This window comes from Salvia splendens, chromosome 22 (genome assembly GCF_004379255.2).
Source record: "Salvia splendens isolate huo1 chromosome 22, SspV2, whole genome shotgun sequence".
Taxonomy (NCBI): domain Eukaryota; kingdom Viridiplantae; phylum Streptophyta; class Magnoliopsida; order Lamiales; family Lamiaceae; genus Salvia; species Salvia splendens.
Window position 1 is genome coordinate 24,910,266 of NC_056053.1, and position 21,717 is coordinate 24,931,982.

General features: G+C 34.5%; 3 protein-coding genes across 4 annotated transcripts; 1 reads left to right on the plus strand and 2 right to left on the minus strand.

Annotated features, from left to right (window-relative positions):
• Positions 1-702: 702 nt before the first annotated feature.
• On the minus strand, positions 703-3,005 carry LOC121785968. The gene is made up of 4 exons (XM_042184463.1): positions 2,684-3,005; positions 2,196-2,288; positions 1,156-1,293; positions 703-1,048 (listed from the first exon to the last, which is right to left on the minus strand). Exons 1-4 carry the CDS (start codon positions 2,903-2,905, stop codon positions 1,007-1,009), a joined length of 495 nt encoding a protein of 164 aa, XP_042040397.1. The 5' UTR covers positions 2,906-3,005; the 3' UTR covers positions 703-1,006.
• An 11,503-nt stretch (positions 3,006-14,508) lies between these two features.
• LOC121787128 lies at positions 14,509-17,658 on the plus strand. 2 transcript variants are annotated; one of them, XM_042185760.1, is made up of 3 exons: positions 14,509-14,667; positions 14,839-16,267; positions 17,040-17,658. In XM_042185760.1, the coding sequence occupies exons 2-3, from the start codon at positions 15,006-15,008 to the stop codon at positions 17,290-17,292; spliced, it is 1,515 nt and encodes a 504-aa protein (XP_042041694.1). In that variant the 5' UTR covers positions 14,509-14,667; positions 14,839-15,005; the 3' UTR covers positions 17,293-17,658. The 2 variants fall into 2 exon arrangements, with proteins under 2 accessions (XP_042041694.1, XP_042041693.1); XM_042185759.1 differs by having other exon boundaries at positions 14,543-16,267.
• Positions 17,659-18,974: 1,316 nt separating this feature from the next.
• LOC121787129 (60S ribosomal protein L32-1-like) lies at positions 18,975-20,381 on the minus strand. The gene is made up of 4 exons (XM_042185761.1): positions 20,304-20,381; positions 19,915-20,009; positions 19,409-19,590; positions 18,975-19,298 (listed from the first exon to the last, which is right to left on the minus strand). Exons 2-4 carry the CDS (start codon positions 20,002-20,004, stop codon positions 19,169-19,171), a joined length of 402 nt encoding a protein of 133 aa, XP_042041695.1. The 5' UTR covers positions 20,005-20,009; positions 20,304-20,381; the 3' UTR covers positions 18,975-19,168.
• Positions 20,382-21,717: the final 1,336 nt, after the last annotated feature.

A 21,717-nucleotide genomic window follows, 5' to 3' on the forward strand; every position in this document is an offset into this window, starting at 1 on the left:
TTATGCAAATTTATGTAATTTTTTAAATGTAATTTTTCAATTATTGTACTTTAATTTTTAAAATTAATGTACTTTTTAAATTTTAATATTATTATTCGAATTTTCCGTATTTGTCTCGTAAATTAAATTCCGTATGTTGATACAAGTGTAAATTAAATTATATAATTGTTATTAGTGATGTGGATAGGTAGTGTGAAGGCTATGTGAGGGCTATTTGATGTCCAGTTGATGTGGCAAGCTGATGTGGCAGGAGAATTGTAGTGCTGATGATGTGGCAGTGTGAAGGCTATTTGATGGCTATTTGACGTCCGTGCTTATTGGAGATGCTCTTACAAATGCGTTCTCATCGACATGCCTACATGATGACGTGGATGGCTCATGGATATAGTTAACCATTTTGAAAATTTCTAAGTATAGTAGTAATTTTATGTTAAAATTATTTATTAAGCTATTACTATTATTTATTTTATTAAATTTGATAATCAGGACTTTGTTTTATGTCAAAGCTTTAATTTGTTAAATAATTAATTTTCAATCTTTGTTACTTTTTTAGATTAATATCAAGAAAATATACTAAAAATATTTTATACTTGAAATTTATATGTGTTGATTATTTTATTTTAAAAATTCCTACTAATAAAGCTGTATAATGTGTTCTTGAACATCAGCACGGATATAGGCCTTTAACCTGATATGCCACGGTGAAAGACGAAATAAATATTACTACCATGTAACTTAAATAGTACTATTTGGTTAAATTGAGTTATTTAACACATAAATGGCATTATAAAACTCAAATTGCTCAGCCAACTAAGTAACAGCACCACATTTCCTAACAGACTTCAGAAATGGAATATATTAATATTACAAGGGCAAGAATCTAATCCAACAAATACGCACATCACTAAAAGCCAAATCACTGTACTCCATCAAAACACTCCTTCAACTTGAATCCATGATTCAAACTCCAAACACATCCACACCAAATGCAATGATCAAACCACAATCAGCAGTCACTCCTACTGGGCTTATCACTTGTGAAATCCACCTAAAAGGGGCAGTCATGTTGGTGATCAAGAAAATGAGTACTGGAAAAAACGTGCACACGAGCTACACAAAGATGAAATCGAGAATGGAGATCGTATGATGTGTTACCTCAGTTGAAGGGGATGGAATCCAGTCATTAGTAGCAGGGTTCCCCTTGCTCGAGGCGTGGCATTCTGTTGTGGCTTCACCTGCTATGCTGTAGTCCTTCTCATTTCTGTTCTCCATTTTAATGAACCCTGTTCCAGTCTGGAAAAATACCAAGAATTCCAAATGAACCAAAGTAAGAGTGGGATGATTTGCTGAAATTCTTGGTTTTACTATATTCATTTTTAGTTTCTTGACCAAAATGTTTGTTCATAGTAAATATAGAATGTTAACCCTGTTCCAGTCTGTCAAAATGCCAAGAATTCGATATGGACCAAAGTAACAGAGGGATGATTTGCTGAAATTCTTGATTTTACTCTTCATTTTTAGTTTCTTTATCAAAATACCAAATATGTGTTCATAGTAAATAGACTGTGAACCCTGTTCCAGTCTGTCAAAATACCAAGAATTCAAAATGAATTAACATAAGAGATGGATTATTCGCTGAAATTCTTGATTTTACTATCTTCATGCCTAGTTTCTTCATCAAATGTGTGTTCATAGTAAATAGACATAGTGATTATCTTGAGATATGCAGATGAATATTTGTTCTTTTTTTCTTTTCAACACTTGCAACAATTTCACAACTCAAGAACCAACAATTGACCAGTTTTTTTACATGATAAAATTAATTAGTCCACTTGGAAATCCAGTCTGTCATAAAACCAAGACCTCGAAATGGACCAAATTAAGAGATAGATGATTTGCTGAAGTTCTTGATTTTCCTATATTCATTTTTAGTGTCTTTATCAAATGGGTGTTTATAGTAAATAGACATTGTGGTTGTATTGAGATATCCAGATGAATAACTGTTTTTTTGTTTCTTTACACTCGTTTACAATTTCATACCTCAAAACCAACAATTCACCAGTTTTTAAACAGGATATTAGTATCTACTTTCGATAGAGCTAAAATCAAAATGCACTAGGATATCTAACACCCACAATCAAGGTACGTAGAACTAAATTTTGATTGAATTGAAGTGTGAATGAGTTGATTTTTACCGTGTGATGCTGCTTGTCAACGGAGCTGAGGTCCTTGTAATACTCAGTTTCTGTAAATTCTTCATCAGGTTTGCCTCCAGAGTAAACCAATTTCTGCAATACAAGAAGAAATCATGTCTCAAAATCAGTATTCCGAATCAATCGAGGCATAAAAAATCAATTGACCTATAATTTGCTCGATATGAATTCAACTTGCAAAAGCACCATAACTAACGAAATTCAGAACAGAGTGTGTTTATTCTAGACACATATGATGTGCACAATTTAACAAAACATCATAAACAGTGAAATTCACCAAGTGAGGGAGAGAACTGCTCATAATCTCATGTCAATCGTTAAATTCAGTGAGTTTTGGCAGATATATCGCAATAGAAGCTCAGATCGAGAAGCAGAAAACTCTAACTATCGATCAAACTTGAGAAATCCTTCCATCACAGAACTCACATTCTAATTTCTAAATCTACAGCACATCGAAATTCAAAACTAACCTCAGTATCCTTCTCGAGCTGCTGGAACTGAGCGTGCTCGGCAATAACTCCGTCGTCGGATGAGAGAGCGTCGGTGTAAACGGCGGAGTGGTCGCTCCGCTGAGGCTTGGTGTGGCGCTTCGGCGCCGCCTCGTCGAAGCGCTCGCGAACAGCCGCCTCTACCTTCGCCGCCTCCTCTCCGCTCAAATGGACGTCGCTGCGGTTCGGCCTCACGTACTCCATTTTCTCACTCCGGATTTGAGCTGATATGATCGGTGAATGTGAAATGTGTGTTTTGGAAGTAGCAGATATTTTATGAGAAGTCAGATATACTTGGATATTTACTGGCGAGTGAGATATTTTCAGCAATTTTGTACGTTTTTTTTAGTACTAATTTATGAGTCTGGCACGATATTGGCGGGTGAGATGAGATATTTCTTTTGATGTTTGGTGTTAATTTAATGAATAAAAGATAAAACTGGTCCGGAACATATGGTCATTTTATGATTTTGGTGCTAAATTTTACCTTTTGAATTTTTTGGTCCTGTACATTTTAAATCGGATCACAATTGGCCATCTGTTTACAATTCCGTTAATTTTATAACGGTCAACGGATTTAACTCAATTTTGACCGATTAAAGTTCTTAATTATGATTTTTAACTCAATAATTATATCATTAATTATTATTCTAATTTATTAATCCTAATAAAAAAATATATTAACAATAAATATACTAAAAATAAATAGTCCATATTGTGAAGGTAAAATCTTTAATTAAAAGTGCTTTGATTAGGTTTGATTTGGATTTGTTGTGGTTTGACAGTGAACATATGTGAATTTGTATTTAGGGTTTGAGTTTTTTGGGGGACATATGTGAATTTGTTGTTGAATTTGTTGTTTGTTGTCCCCGATTTTGAAAGTGAATGAATCGTAGATTCATTTCATGTATTTATCATAAATAATTTATGATTTTATTTACAAAAAATAATTTTAATTATTAAATAATTAAAAATTGCTTAAGTTGGTCAAAATTGTGATTAAAATCACTGATTGTTAAATATTAACGGAATTGTTAACGGGGGAGCAATTGTGATCCGATTTGAAATATACATGACCAAAAAATTAAAAAGATAAAGTTTAGGACCAAAATCGTAAAATGACCATATGTTCAGGACCAGTTTTGACATTTACTATAATTTAATTCATGAGTTGATGATAATTGATAACAAATATAAGTTGATAAATAAGTTTTCTTTCAATTAACAAATCTCTGAGTTCACGTCATCATAACTATTTGCGCAAATAAAAATCATATTGGTAATCTTTTAGTAAGAAGAAAAACATATACTGGTAATTAACGAGTTTTATGTTATGCATGGTTGTTTGGCGATCAAATAAGAAGGTCATCGACGGCGAAACCGCAAAAGAGATTTAACGAGGCACAAAACCATGAGTGAACGGGCGACAAAAGAAACCTCAGATATGGGTTTGGGCTGCGGACTGCGGAAAAGTTAGGGCGAAACAATACGAGCTTGAGTTGTGATCATAATGGAGAAATGGTTGTGGTTGGGTTCTTCTTATGGAGTTAGAAAATGATGTAGTCCATATCATATACACTTTTGATTTTGATTTACCTCTTTTTTTCATTGCTTCTATCTTACAATTTTTAGAGCGCTATTTATTGGAGAAAACTAAGCACAAGCAAATTTTGTGCCTAAATTATTAATAAACAAATAAAAAGATAAAAAAATAAATAAATAAATTCTCTAGTATGGTTTTCTTCGTTGGGCCTTTTAGATATTCTAGCAGGCAGCATCCCATCCCAAGGGATGGCTTGGGCGAAATTTAACTCTTGAAAATCCAAAAACTAAGACTAAATGCATGTTTAACTTTATTTAAATCAAATTACTTCTACAAAACTATGCTCAAAATCTAGTCCAGCAACAACATTATACCTATCAAATCCCCTTAGCTTGACCACGAACATATTAAACGAGACAAAAAAACTAAATGGAAGCATTTTGTCAAATCATCAACTATTCCTATAATTCTATTTCTATTGAAGTACTATTTTTTATGGATTTTAGTGAACGTACATACACACATTAAAAAAAAAATAAATAAATAAAAAAAAAAAAAATAATAATAATAATAATAATAATATATTGAATACATTTTCGTCCGAGGCTGATAGAATGGAGTGAACCCAACCCATACTGATAAAGACGTCGCACTGTGGAATTGCTGCAACTCCGAAGGCCGGAATTTACTTGTTTTCTACCCTTCATGGAGCGACATTAGAGCATCGGTAACGCTAGGGGCCGGGCCGCAAATCGCGAGCCCCGGCCCGTCCCATGCGTTACACGGAGGCGAGTCACGGCCCAGGCCGCTCCCGGGGCCGCGTTCCCGGCCTGGTGAGCATCCCGCGGCCCGGCCCGGCCCGGCCTAGGGTTACACGGTGCGGGACGGGCCGCAAACCCCCAAAATGTATTTTTTTTTTATTTTTTTGTCCATTTATACCCATTTCTTCAATATTCTTCCACCAATTTCTCCATTTCTATCCTCTAAATTATTTCAATATTTTTTCTAGGACGTGTAATTTTTATTTTTTAGGATTTAATATTTTTTTTTAGGATTTGTAATTTTTTTTCTCTAGGATTTGTATTTTTTTCTAGGATTTGTAATTTTCTTTTTTCGACTGAACAATGTATTTTCCCGGTTTGAATTGTTCAACGTATTGCATTTACGAATAAAATAGGTTGAAGTTGTGAATAGTGTCATTTATTAGTTGCGGCCCGGGCCGCAACCTGCAGGGTTACAGCAGTTGGGGCCTGGGCCGCAACTGTAGAGGAATGATGACGTGGAGGGGACTTGGGGCCGGAAATGGGGACGGGGTTAATGATGCCCTTAGAGTCACTCAAGACCCAATAAAACCCTGTATAAATCAACGATCGGTATCATCGCACCAATGCAATGCCATTATTAATGGCCATAATGAGATTTTGTTTTGTTCAAAATGTATGAATTAGGACAGTTTTTGGTGTTGCTATCAATCTAAGGCAACTGGAGATAACCATAACAGGGCAACCGTTATCATGTCGACGAGGGAGGGCCCACATCATCTCCAATTATGGGCTGCATTCTTCACTTTCATTTTGGGCCGTTAAATCCAGCCACTACAACTATCATAAAATAGATATAAAATGAAATAATATAGTACTCACTCCGGTCCGCCATTAGGAGTCTCATTCCTTGACGACACAGATTATAAGAAATTTTAAGAAAAGTGGGTGAAAAAGAGTTAGTATAATATGGGGTCTCACTTGTATATATTAGTTTTAAATGAAATGTGAGTTGAATGAGTTAGTGGAATGTGAGACCCTATTATCATTTATTGTAAAAGTGAACCAACATTCTTATTCGCGGATGAGTTAAAATGGAAACCGACCTCCTATTCTCTATTACTAAATAAATTAAACTTTTAGCCATAACCGTTGATGGAAGTATATATTGCACAAATTCAGATCATGTGAAACAATTTGCAGATCATGACAGAGAAACTTTATTGAAAAAGTGTAATAAATTATGCTAAATGGTGAGATGTGAACTAAAGCCATAATCATAATGAATAATGATTATAGAGACTGATAGGTATTAAGTATTAACCTTCAATTCCTAAAAAAAGATAAATTCACTTTCAAAATATCAAGTATGTCACGTTGAAAGCGTTGTAATATATTTAAAGAAATAAAATAAATTACACATTCTTAATGTCATGCACTTAATAAACAGCAGGACGATTGTCATTAGGCCATCCGCAACGCTGTCTCCTATCCGTCTCTTAACCGTCTCATCTCTTCACTATTCATGAGCCTCACTGTACTTTTTATCTCATCTCTTAACTAAGAGACAACACCTGCAACCCTCCATCTCTTAACCATCTCATTCCTTAACTATTCATTCAATTTCATTTTTTATTTTTATTTCCAACAAATTCAATTAATAAAAACATACTACTTCATTAAATAAAATAAAATTACAACTTAAAATTCTAAAAAAATAAAAAACCACATTAATAAAATCCTAAAAAAATTAAAAAATACATAATTTAAAATCTTCCGCTCACCTCTCTAAATTCAAAATCTCAAAAATCAATGAAGCAGAAGAAAGAGTTGTCTAATGACGATCATGTGCGTCTATTGGTTGCCAAATTTAGCCCAAATGTGCTCCATTAGATCCTTCTTGAGTTGGGCGTGGGCGGTAGAATCACGTGTCCTTGCCCGAACAGACAACCGATCTTGCATAGACGGATGCACTCCTCCCGACGTCGATCTTCTGCTAGCGATTCTTCCATTATTCGACGCATTTGCTCAAATGGATCCATGAATGGATTAATATTTTGAGAAGAAGAATGTAGAGTGTTTGAGAGTGTTTGAGTGAGAATAAAGAGTTTTTTTTGTGGATTAATTTGTGGGAATGATTTGATATTTATAGAAGTGATTGGGGGCTTTAAAAAATAAAAAAAAATCAAAAAAATCATAAAAAACGGCTATAAACGGCTAGTATAATATTGGGGTTTTTTTTATTTTTTAAATTTTTTCTGAATTTTAAAAAATAATAAAAAATACATTTTCAACGGAAATAAACGACGCCCACTCGCGGGCCGACGAGTGGGCGTCACGGACGAACCGCAGCTGCCACATCGCCAACGCGCGTGACGAGACATCTCGCCAAGTGTCTCTCCGCGGCGAGTTACGGGACGGGATGGGAACGGGCTGGGGACGAGACCGAGCCCGCAATGCTGTCTCGCTGCCGTCTCGTCTCTCCGAGACGAGATAGGGACCGCAACAAGAAGCGTTGCGGATGCCCTAAGTAGCTACTTAGATTATTAGCTGTGAGTATGGGAAATTATTGGCTAAAGTAGATTTTGTTTAGGGGAAAGTTGAAACCAATGGACATTTAAGTAGAGACAAGAAAGGGAATATTTTCATAAAATAATCATTTCTTTATCTACTCCATGTTTCACCGATATGAAGGCCATTTCATTTGCTGCCATTGCTTTATAAATAATCATATCTTTATTTCTCAAGTTCTGATCCATAAAATCATTTTAGATATTTTATTAATGTATATCCAGATCCACAATTTTTTTTTAATAATCTTAAATAAGATATATTCTAGATATCTATACATATATAAAAGGTGAGTTTTGGCCAACATTTTGAATATTTGTAAATTTTGGGCAAAACGTTGAATATTTATTAGTTATGGATGTTTTGAATATTTGTGGACGTGATTTACGGCTGTTCGAATTTTCATTATCTGAATTTGGAGTAAATTAACGGTTATACTCCAGTAATGCCACGAATGTCGTTTAATTTAGAAAGTTATATTGAATAACTGAAATTATTTTGCGAGAGCGGTTAAGGAGGATTAAATGCATGAAAACAACTACGCAACCGTTTTTAATCATACAACAGATAGGAATATGAAACGTATGAGTATTTGAATCGGAGAGACATTAAATACATTTATATCACCATTCAATTATATACAGCACTATATAAATGGGCATGTATATACACATTCTCGCCCTATATATAATCCAAAATTGAACCTTCAATTCCCTTGGCAGCCTATTCATTCTTAGACCTAAATTCCCGAAGATCCGACAGCGAAAATTCCATAGAGCATTGCTTGAAGACAATGAATATGGATGCTACACCGAAGAAGATGGAGGACTTACCGGAAATTTCAAAAGATGAAGCATGAAGAAGAGGATGGAGGCGTCTGCTGGCGACGTTGCGGTCAACAGCTGGCTAGCGACGGTGGCATAGTCCTAACCAACTACGGCGCATTAGGGTTTTAAATATTAGTAGTAATACGTTGTTTATTTAATACAGTACTTAAAATTGAGCCACCTTAATCATTAGAGTGCAAGTTTTTAGTTATTTTTCATTTTATTTTATTTTATGAAATCAATAGTTAGCAAAAACATAACAAGATTTAAATTGATGATTTGTTGATTGATTGATCATTAATTAATATCAATTCAATTCTTAATTTATGGGATTGGTGAGATTAATGACAATTTAGAATCAAGTTTTGAAATTCAGAGATAAATTGTTGATTGATTGGTGATGAGAGATTGATGGGGATATCGAATTGTCAATTCATTCTTAAAATATAGGATTAATGGCAAAAGATATTTAGTGCTATCTTCTTAATAATAAAAAAAAAAACTCAATCGCAATTGTCTTTACTAACTGAATAGTGCCTTGATTTTTCGCAGCATACAAAACAAATTTTAAACCAAGCCATTTTACAAATAGTTAATTATATAAATAAATGACTAATTAATTTTACTATTTATAAGCCTATAATTCATCCTTAATTATGAATTGAGTTTTTATATATAGAAGATTAGTTTGATATAATTTTGATAAAACTGATTTAAGAATAAAAACTACTCCATAATCTAGACATTTATGAATAAAAATCTAGATGTTGCCTTCCCATGCCTTAAATCATTTCACACCTTCCATTGAATATCATGAATACTGAAAAATGAAAAGAGTAATTACTTGTAGTACAATTGGTGGAAAGTTGCGATTTTTATTTTATTCAATGTAGCAATTTCCAAAATAGAGAGTTACTATTATTTTCTAAAAGATGAATGATATACATTTAATGAGGAAATTCAAAGGACATACGTATCAGCAGCCTATCTTTTACTATCAATAAGAGTCATTTCAGAGAAGAATGTCAAAGGGATCGTCCACAGCAGAATACCAAAAGGGAATAATTCCAATTGCCACCAATTTTTTTATAATACCAACTCATAAACCAAAAGTATCATGTACTCATGGCCATGGAGGAAAAACGAGTTTGGTAGGTGGGTGTTATCATGTGATGGTGTTGCATCCCATACAATGTGGTTGTCGAAAGAGGAGTATCCATTGCGATAAGCATGCCAAAATAAAATATTTGAAGGGTTGAAAAGATGGAATCCACAAGAAGAGGAGCTATGCCTGCAGCTAGAATAATGAGTAGATAGATTTTTAAGAACCGAGCACTCGGCGGCTGACTATAGTTCTTTTGCAACGGTAGTGAAGGAGGAAGTAGAATGAGAGTAGTGTGAGAGATGGTGATGTGAATAGCTTCTACTACTATCATGGTCTCCCAATATGTTGGTATAGCTAATACCAACGTATTCCTCTAAAATCTATAGTAATATTTTAGTAATTAATCATACTCAAATTGTTTTCATACTCATATATGATTATTACTTTTATGGTCATAGATATTTTATGCATTTAACGTTATATTTGTGATTTATTATTCTATATTGATATTTTGAATATTAGTATAATTTTTTAAAGTTGTAATAGAGATCCAAAAGTATTATAGTCAAAATATATCGGAGTATGTATTTGCATTATTTAAATGTCAAATTGATTGAGTTTTATGTTTTTTTTAAAATTCTTATACATTTTCTTAATTTTAGATTTTGTACAATGATATCATTTTCCATTTCACTTAATTAATCAATAATGTGAAGTTAGTACCAAAAAAATAAATGAGACCCACATTTCTTATTAACGCTGTTTCACTATTGAAGTACACGTGTTCTTGATTATATATTGTTGTGTTTGTAGTTTTTGCATTAGATATAAAAAATTATTTTAATCACTATTTATAGGTTATATTTAATGAATGAATTTTTTTATATATTCCGACTTTTACGCATAATAATTTCATAATATAATTTTGAAGGAAATACAATGGGTCGTGCGTATAATTGCTATAAAATACTGCTATGTCTTAGTGAGGAAAGTCAAATGTTTTTCCAATTGTTATGACATATGTTTAGAGTTTAGGATTTGGGATTTAAATTTTTAAAATGAAAAGGTTTTTAAATCAAATAACATAATTGTTATTGAAATATCAAATGTTAAATATTAGAAGTGATAGTAAATTTATTTACAAGATTTCTTCGGTTACAGTATTATTAGTATTTGATTAAAATGACAAGCCAAAAGCTGAAAATCCCCAATTTAGTAGCATATGAAATGTAAAATTAAATCACACTGATTTTTTTACATTTAAACGACATCTTGACCTTCTCAATTCCAACCGTTCACATAGCCCTATTTAAAAACACTTTCTTGATATGAGCATATAAACAGATTTACAGACAAAATTCAGGCAAAAAACCTCCACTAGCAGTAAGGATTATCAAGTAGGCCGACCCAGTGTCAGATATTGAATACAGATCTAAAACCCCTAAAATAGAATAAGTGATCAACAAAGCAAAATTGAACTGGGACGGAGGGAGAATTTTATTGATATTTGGCTAATTTGTTGGTCATGATGAGTATATTTTGAATAAGTGATCAACAAAGTAAAATTGAACTGGGGCGGAGGGAGAATTTTATTGATATTTGGCTCATTTGTTGGTCATGATGAGTATATTTTAAAGTTAAGGGTTTATGATTTAGGTTTCAAGGTTTGAGTTTTCAGTGTATAGGGTCACTATATTGCAATGAAATAAAGCTCGACTAGGAAGTGTCTCACCAGTGCAATCTTAAATTATTGCAACGTAAACTTGCTCCTGCAGTTATAACTCAACGATTAATTCATATTTTCACATAATTAAAATGCTTTTTAATTTTAAGTCTGATATTTAAATGTCAAGACAGTTTATTAAAATGTCAACACAAATATGTGTTGAAATTTTAATGTAATCGTATTGACATTTTTAAGAAAAGTTAGCATTTAAATGCACTCTTGTGGCCATGTGGGGTTAATGTGATTGAAAAAGTATAATCCAGAGTAAGAGGATGTCGAATATTCTTTTGTTTATCATTTCACAAATTTTATTTCGCATAATGAAATAAATATGAAGAAATTAAAATGACCCGTGCATCGCACGGGCGTGATACTAGTATGAATTAATATCAAGGTTCCCATGAAAAATCTATCATCATTTGATTCGACATATATCGCTTATTAAAGTTTGCAAGTTGAAACTATACACGTATTTTAACTTCAATTTAATATGAAAAGTTGCAGTATATGATTGTTTGTAACATAAATTATGCCAATGTTAAAACCACAACGTTGGATTTCAATACTTCGTACTTCAGTTACTTATCATCGTGTATTCGTGTTTCACTACAATTCCTATTAATCAATCAAACTTAATTAATTAAATCAGTATTTTTAATTGAGTTATTAATTGAAATAATAATAATATATTATACCATGAAGTATGATTCTTAATTAATTTTAAAAAATATAATTTCTAAATAAATCATGAATCGAGAACCCAAAAAAAGAGTTTTAAAAACAGCAACACTAAATAATGATAGTTAGAATTTTAATAAAAATAAAAATAATACTTATTATGTAAAGATGATCATAAGAATTTTTGAAAATTATATTACTATTTTTTCATAAACTGTGACCAAAGAGGGTTAAAAAAGAACGGAGGAGAATTTGCCGTTCGAACAGCCAATCATATTACATAATTCAACTTTGGAAAATGATTTTAGTAAATTGATTGTGACTGAAATACTACACAATAGCAGAAATTTAAAATTTATGACATTTTATACTAGTATGTTTCTTTTTGTCCAATAAAGCTACTGAGATCAATAGTCCATTTCGAAATTATTAGGTATTCATCGGTCAAATACTTAATTAGCATCATGTGTATAAGAGCTTAATTTTTATATATAAATATATATTATTATTAAAAGTTATTTTTTAATTTTCCTATAACAAATGTTTTACTATAAAACTAAGAGGAAGATAATTTTTTTCCGTAAAACACGTTTAACTTTAGCTTTGATAAATCCTAACAAAAGTATCCAGATGGATGTTTCTTCCCAAATCATAAAATGGCCTAAACAATTATTTAGTTCTTAACAACCACGACACTAAACTTACTCCTATATGATTGTTTGTAACTAGAGTAGTTTATGTGCCTCTGTTTATTTTCTATGGTTGAAAACTTACGTCAAAGAAGGAAAATGTGCGAAACTGTTCATGATCTTAGGCCATCCACAACGCTGTCTCTATACCGTCTCTTAACTACTATTTGAGCACTATTTGAGGGCCCCACTGTCCTTTTTTCCTCCATCTCTTAACTAAGAGACGGAGGCTGCAACGCTCCGTCTCTTAACCGTCTCTATACCGTCTCTTAATTACTATTCATTCAATTTAATTTATAATTTTTTTTAAAACCCAATTCAATTTAAACAAACACACTTTATTAAAATTAAAACAATATTACAACTTAACATTAAAAAAGCGAAGACATAATTAAAATTCTAAAAAAATAAAAATGACATAATTTAATATTCTCCGCCAAAGTTTTCCCAAATGTGCTCAATTAGATCCTCTTGGAGTTGGGTGTGGGCGCTAGAGTCGCGTGTCCTTGCCCGAATAGCCAACCGTTCTTGTATAGATGGATGCGCTCCACTTCGCGGCGGACTACTTGCAGTTGAGCTTCCGGGGGATTCGGGGTCGAACCAATTTCCGGCATCGGGTCCTTCATCTCGGACAATCATGTTGTGCAAGATTATGCACGTATACATGATGTCGACCATGCTCTCCATGAACCACGAACGAGCCGGGGCTTTGATGATGTTGAAGCGCGCTTGGAGAACCCCGAACGCCCTCTCCACATCCTTGCGAGGAATAGATGTGTGTTTGTGTTTGAAATGAGTATGGAATAGAATTATTTATAGAGTAAAAAAATTAAAAATTTAAAAAATGAAAATAAATATTTAACGGTAATATTACCGTTTGAAAATTTTTTTTTTTTTTGTTATTAAAAATCGATTTTTTTTTAAAAAAAAATGAATTATTGCGTCATCAGTGACGACGCCCACTCGCGGGCCAGCGAGTGGGCGTCACGCACGCATGGGGACGTGCCACGTGTCTCGGGCGCGTGGCGAGACAGCTCGTCTCGTGTCTCTCCGAGACGAGCTACGCGACGAGCCGGTCGCGAGCTGGAGACGAGATGGCCGCTGCAATGCGTCTCGCGGGGGTCTCGTCTCTCCGAGACGAGACGCGAGCCCGGCGCGAGACGCGTTGTGGATGGTCTTATTTTCTATAATCTCATTTAGTATCTCATGTTGAATTAATTTATCATAGAAGACGTTAAATACTTTATGATACATGCTTGTTATAATAAGAACTTTAATTGACATCTAATTAACCATTAATTAGACTGTGAATCGATCCATACTTCTTTCAATAATATGGTTAATTATACCTAAATGTTTAACTTTTGAACTCTTCACATTAAATTCTGAAGTGAAGTTAGTTAGTTAAGGATCAGATATTTTCTTATTATACTACTCCTAGTATATTGCTATATGAATGAATAGATAAATATAAATGTTCCATTTTTTTAACTAATAATGTTCCTGTTTATTCCAGCGTAGGACACTATATGGCAAATTCTACCAACTTTGTTAATCAGATTATTAAAATCAATTAAACGTGGAAAATAAATTGATAAGGAAAAACAGAGTATTTTATTACTAATAAAAAGTTAAAATTCCTTTTTCTCTTTTCTTACAACTTTAGTAACTAAAATGAAACCTTAAATTTTGGGAGTTTGAAATTGTAGATGCAATATAGGAAAAATGTACTCCATTTTGCAGATATTACCATTTAAAATAAAGTACTCCACTGTAGAAGATATTTAATATTTTTCTCTCCAAAAAACTAGAGGAAAAATCAGACGTACGGACCCACCACAGTGTCTTAAATCAATAGTATTTTAGTGCAAAAATACGGTCAGATTCTTTGTGAACGTTCGTACTTAGTATCTCTCTAGCTGTCTTGGACTGTTCTGCTCCAAGATTTTTCCAAGCGTGTTTTTAGTGTTTGTTTTTATATTTTTCTACCGTATTTGGGTGCGGTATTTAAAGGCCTTCGCTCCCATTCTCTTGATAAGCAAAGCAACGCCGCAGTCCTATTTCCGGTGACTTTTTCTGCCTATTCGAAGCTTTAGTAAATTGGTTTATGCGATTCATCTCGGAATGTGTAGCCTTGATCCGTTTTGAATGCCTGTGTTTGTGTGTGAAAATGAAATGATTGCTTTTGATTCATTCAACTTCAATTTGATTGTTTTTCTTCACTTTCCATTTTGTAGGGATTTGTGTTAGAGCTGAGCGCAACTGAAATTTGGGGATTGACAGATTCTGCCCTTTTTCCTGATTCGAATCAACGAGATATTTTTTTGTTATCTTTTTATGGAAAAGGGATTGATTTGATTCTTCCTTTTTCCCTCTCAATTCCTCGTTGGATTTCGATTGAGTTATGGTATTGAAAGTATCTCCAGCAGCTTCACTGCGGTGGTCGCAGCCGTCACTCCCCCAATCGCCGCCGTCTTGCTCCCAGACATTGGCCTCCGCCATCCCCTCCCCGTCGTCGCGGCGGCGGAGCTTCTCCAGCGGCGACGGATCGCTCCTCCGCCGATTCGTCGAAAAATCCGGTCTATTCCTCGGCGCAAATCCGCTCCGCCGCTCCCGATCGTGCGGCAGTAAGAGAACCCGCGCTCGGACGATCCGAAAAGCCCTAACCGCCAGCTTGGATTCATTCTCCGACGAAGAATTCTCGAAGCAAATTGAGGAACTAGCGCTCAGATTCCAGCTTAACGACGAGGATAATGTCAGCACTAGTTCGAAAATCGATGAATTCGAGACTAGATTCGACAATGGTGGTGCAGATGAGCAGTGGCAGAGGGGGATTGCGGGGGGCGGGGGGTCGGCTTATTGCTCGATAAAGAAGGCGTTTTCGTCTATGGTGTTTATAATCCGAGAGCTCCATAGCTACACCTTGCAGATGAGGTCCTTCTTGCACTACGAGGATATGCAGGGGATTGTAGCCAAAGTGCAGAGGGAAATGCACGCGTCGTTCGTGTGGCTGTTTCAGAAGGTTTTCTCGACTACCCCGACTTTGATGGTGTATGTGATGATACTCCTCGCCAACTTCAGTGTTTTCTCAATGTCGAGTAATGCAGCCATAGCCTCTGCACCACCCCCGATGTGTGTTGCCACCATGGAGGAGGTCTCTGGGGTGGATGAGCAGGGACAGAAGTTCGATGCATCTATTGTTAAGACGCTGAAGCTGTCTTCCTCGACTGGGAAGGCAGCTTCAGTTGGAGGGAGCAGCGGGGGTGGTGGTGGGAAGTTCCCGTCTGTTGCTAGTGGGACCGAGGGAGATGGGAGGTTTGATGAGTCGAATTATTATAGCACCGTAGCACCTGATGGTGGCGTGTCCTCGTTTGTGAATCCGTCTAGGACTAGTGGGGAGGAGTCTGTCTCGAGCGTGGAGGAGGAAGCAACGTTGTGGGATTCGCTTGTGGAGGAGGCTTCCAAGATGGGGAAAGGGGTTTTGGACCAGGAAACTAAGAAAGGACTCGTTTCTCCCGTTGATGCGAGGATTGAAGCGGATGATGATTCGCAATATTTGAAGATGGAGTTACTGTACCAAACGGAGCTGGCTCAAGAGCCCAGCAATCCGCTTTTGCTAGCAAATTATGCTCAGTTTCTCTACCTCGTGGTTCGGGATCTTGACAGGTATGTATAAAACCTTTTAACCTTGTGTTTGGATTTCAGTTTCTTGTTTTTTACGGTGTGATGAACAGTGTTTGATTAGGTTTTGATTTGGGATATTTTAGTTGGAGCCGTGCAGTAATATTGACCATGTTGTTCTTGGATTATTCAAGAATTAGGTGGTTGTTGTATGCAAGTTGTGTGATTTTTGTGGGGAAGTTGTTGTCTGAATTCGGGTTGAGATTATCGTGGCGATAGCAAGTTGTGTGGTGCAGTTTGTATGTTTTTCTTGAGTGAAAAAAGATGATAAAACATCTCATCTTAGAGTTTAGAGCCCACCAAATGAAAATATCACCAAAATTTGGCAATTTATTTCTAGGCTGTACTTTGTTGTCTTGACTTAGGAGTTTGAAAAATCTAAGGGGGAGGCTATAGTCTTGATCCCGACAGCATTAGACGCAGCCAAACAAGTGTGGTCACCGGTGGCCGGCCCTCTGATAGGAACCTTACATTTTTGCCATTGTTACTATAATAGTCCTAATCAGTATTTGTGCAAATGATCAAGAATCTGGAAAATATGTTTGCTTTTAACATTCTGCCACTAATTCAATGTGTGTAAATGGTCAAGAATCTTGGAACTCTAGCATTCTTATTCCATCGTTTTGCAAAAAATTCAAGATCTTGAAAATATGTTGTGACCATACATTTTTCAAGAATCTAGAAAACATGTTACTTACTTCATACTAAGAAAATGGCTGGTTTTCGTGTTTGATCTGACGATGTTTGGTTGAAATAGGGCGGAGGACTACTTCAAGAGAGCCACGGAGGTGGAGCCAAAGGACGCGGAGGCATTGAACAAATACGCCAACTTCCTGTGGGTGGCGAGGAACGATCTGTGGGCAGCCGAGGAGACCTACTTGGAAGCCATTGCTGCGGAGCCGAGCAACTCATACTATGCAGCTAACTACGCCCATTTCTTGTGGAACACGGGCGGTGAAGACACGTGCTTCCCTCTGAGCTCCCCCGATGCAGAATCAGATGGTCTGTAAAACTCTTCAATGGTGATCAAGAAAATCAATCATTTAGTGTTAATTATCCAGTGAGAGAGGTGAACAGAGGTTTCCTTCTCCATGAGCTAGGTTTTTCTTTTTCTTTTTCTTTTTCTTTTTTTTTAGGTTTTAATATTATATATATGTGTATATATATAATATTGCTATCATAGGTGGGGGCTCATTTCATTTTGTTTTTCCTTTTTTTTTGGTGGGGTGCAACGAGAAATGCTCTTTGTTTATGATCTTGTATTCCACTTACACAAATGCGATTGGCATAATTGTAATTAAACTCTCTTGTTAATTTAGTCGCAATTCGTGTTATACGAATCAAATTGGTTGCAGTATTTCTGCAGCTCATCTTCATCGGTGACCCGCTCCGCATCTTCATCGGCGGCGATAATTTGATTAAAAAGGGTAAAATATTCTGGAGGAAATATTTGACACTTATTGAGTTTTACTAAAATTATTTTCATATACGAGTATTTGTTTGAAAGTAAATAGGTATGGAGTAGTATAATTGTGAGGGCATGAAAAAAACAAACTGAAAAAATTGAGGGAGTATGTATTTAAATTTTTGTTAATAAAAATGTTTTTCTTTGGTTTAGATAATAAAATTGCGGTATAATAGAGAGGAAAATAATTTGTGGTTGGCTCTACAATTTCATGATTCGTGGCCATTTTTAAGGAGTGAAACTATTAGATTTACCCATACTGTACTTTTCAGTTGTGATATTTTATTAGGGGAGAAATATTAGAGTTTCACTAATATAATTCCTTTTAATTTTATTTAAGTTATACAGTATATTTTTTTTAAAAAAAAAATATGTTCCCAACTTGGTTGAAGAGCTTAAAACTTAATCATATTACATGGAGTATAAGAATAAAGATAATATAATCTATAAAATTGAAAATTAACATAATTATATACTTCATTCTGTCCCACCATGATTGACACATTTTTCTTTTTAGAATAATTCACCACATATGACAACATTATTTAAAATTGGAACACCACATCTCTACTTTTTCTCCCTTTTTTTATTATTATGTTCTATTCATTTGACTCACAAAGCAATACTTACTACATACAATCCCATGCCGAAAAAGATATTTCACTTAAGACGGGACATAGGGGGTATGAAATAAATGTTGAATTTTTAGAATGTTGATTGTAATTTATTTTTGAACATTATTTGATTTGTACAATGAATTATTTAAGACCAACACATCAAGATTCAACACTTGTGTACTTATAAACATAGGCGTCGAAATAAAAGTTTGTATCTGGAATTCGAAGTACTATTTCTCAACGTGACAAGAATCACATACTGGTATATTCTTTCATTTTCTCTGCATCAAAATGACGGGTTTGTTTTCCTTTTTTAAAAAAAAGCATCCTCTTTAAATACATATAGGCTTGAATTTTGAATTTGTACTAGTATTTCTCAACGTAACAAGAATCACATTGGTATATTCTCTTCTAAACAAACTCACCCCTTCCAATAACTCATCCCTTATTTTATTATCCATTTAACTCAAAAGACCACTTTCAAATACTCGCACCCAAAAGAAATTTCTTAATTAACTTGGAAAGGAGAAGTAGTAATAGATAACAAGCCATTCTAATACAACATCCACAAAAAAACACATAAACATAGCTAATTAATTCGATTTTCACAAGACCTAAAAAGGGATTGCATTTGAAGATAATAAAAAGATGCAGAGCATGTTTAAATGAAGATGAAAGCTCAACATGTCTTGATTGCATAACTCAAAAACCCAGACAAAATTTCAAATCTCGGTCGATAATCTGAATACTAAAACATTCCAACAGAAGAAAAAAAAAGTATAAGAGGGAGAGCTTTGCAACAGCTTACTCGTCTTCCTGGCTGCGGAGCCTAGCAAGTTTGTTGGTGACGACCACGTCCAACTGAGCTGCCCGCTCAACGATTTCCTTTCTTTTCCTTGTCGAGACATTGTGTGCTATCTCAGCACAATACTTCCTGTGGCAACAAATGGATCAAAACAGTGTGTTTGTTATAACTCATAGACGCACTGGAAATCAAAACTAAGCGTAAATGTACTAGTAAAAGATTCACAGAACTGTCCGAACCTGTTGTGCATCATGAGAATTTCGAGCTCCTTGACGTTGTGGACAAGGAATTTCTTAAACCCGTTGGGTAGGTAATGGCGGGTCTTCTTGTCCGATCCATAGCCGATATTTGGCATCAAGGTGACTCCCTTAAACTTTCTCCTGACACGGGAGTCGATACCCTTGGGCCTGCGCCAGTTGGTCTATCACATGAAAAACAAAGCCAATTAGCACCACAATGGACTAAATTAAGCATCATAGGAACAAAAGTAACTGAAAGTAAACCTAGCTCAAAACATCTGCTATCACCAAAGCTAAACCAAAGAGACAAAATTTGAGAAATAGACTCATAAAAAATCTCTGAACCCCATGTATATATGTAGTATTACTAGATCCCAGTTATCATGAGCATTGTAATAAGCCCTAAAATTAAACGATCACATCTAATAAGTTGAAATTACTCTACTTCTGTCATATTCATTTGATATTACAAAATCTAAAAATACAATCAAAGAACAGAAGTATACCGCTAGGCACGCATATCTGTCGCTGTGGTGCCTCTTAAACTTGGTGACACGCTTCTTCACAACCTTTTTGTTCAACAAAGGAACAGCCATGGCTTCTGCAAACACAAAGTAAAAGTAAGAAGCAAGCACATCAAAACAAATACTGCATACTCCCCAAATTTCCAGATTCGCACAGCAAATTTCAATCAACCAAACATATTGAATGTATAAATCATTTTCTAGTATTGATCAAGCTGCAAAGCTTCTGTGATGCAGCTACGCAGACACCAAAAACGCATTTTGGTGTGAGATTAAGCCTACAAATGCATCCCAAATCTTTAATTTTTTGCGATTTCACGAACGTAAACATTTCTCAAAACTGCAATTTAGGGTTTGTTTGAAATTCTCACCTGGAGGCAAAGTGGCTGATGGAGAAGATGAGACGGAGGCTGATTTGAGGAGAAGGGAAAATGGAGTCGTAAAATTTAACCTAAATGAATTCTTAAAGTAATGGGCTTTAAAAAAACTACTATATTATTTGGCCCAATTACTTAATCGAATAGTTTATATGATTATCTCTTTAATTTCATTATAAATTAATTTAATAAAACCGATTAACGTGATATCCACTATTTAATTTAATATATTTTGTTATTTAATTAAATTACTTATTATCTTATAAATTAATAAATTCAGTTGGCTTCATTTCAATAAAATTACATAATATATTATGAAATTTAATAAAACACTAATTAAAATAACAATGATGATGAAAAACATACATAAATCCTTAAAAAAAATATATAAGCTAAATATATACTCCCTCCGTCTCACTCAAAATGTTCACATTCCTGAGTGGCACAGTATTTTAAAAGAAATTGTTAGGTGAAATAAGATGGAGAGAAAAAAAATTCTCCTAGTTGAATATTTCAATGAGGAGAAACGAGAGAATGATTTATTTTCAAATATAAAAAGTGAATATTTTGACTTGGATAAACTAAAAAGAAATGGGACAAGGGGAGTAAAATTAAAATAGTAAAAGATAGTTAATTAAATTATAAAAACAAATTAAAAACCCAATCTAATATTCCGATAAATCGAAACCAGGACTCCAATATTACTAAAATACGCAAAATATGTTTAGCAAGGTGGCCATGATTATTCTTCTTGTTGAGTTCCTTTATATAAAATACGTCTTTTTCTGCTTAAAAATGCATGATCTTGGGGATCAGAGCTTAAGCTCTTTTTTTCGTTCATTTGAGTTCGCAGCCCACCTTCTACTGTTCCAAAAGCAGAGCCAAATGAGGGTTGCTTCTTTTTTTTGGTCCTCTCTAGTTGTTCATTTTGTTTTTATAGAGCAGCAAGCCATCTTACTCCGATTGGCCTAGATCCGCCTAGATGATTAAGAGCCACCAACATGTTCATCATCAGGCCATCCACGTCTCTGTCTTAATATCATCTCATCACTTAATTATTAATGGGCATCACTGCTATTTTTACCTCATCTCTTAATTAAGAGACATCATCTGCAACCCTCCATCTCTTAACTATCTCATCCCTTAACTATTTATCTCATTTCATTTTTATTTTTATTTTTCAACAAATTCAATTAATATTTCACTGAAATATTAAATTAATACTAATAATTTCATAAATTCATTAAAAATCACGGAAATTACATCACCGGGAAATACGAAACATACATAATTGAAATCACCAACATGTTCATCATCAGGTCATCCACATCCATATCTTAATATTGTCTCATCCCTTAATTATTCATGGGCACCACTGCACTTTTTACCCCATCTCTTAACTAAGAGA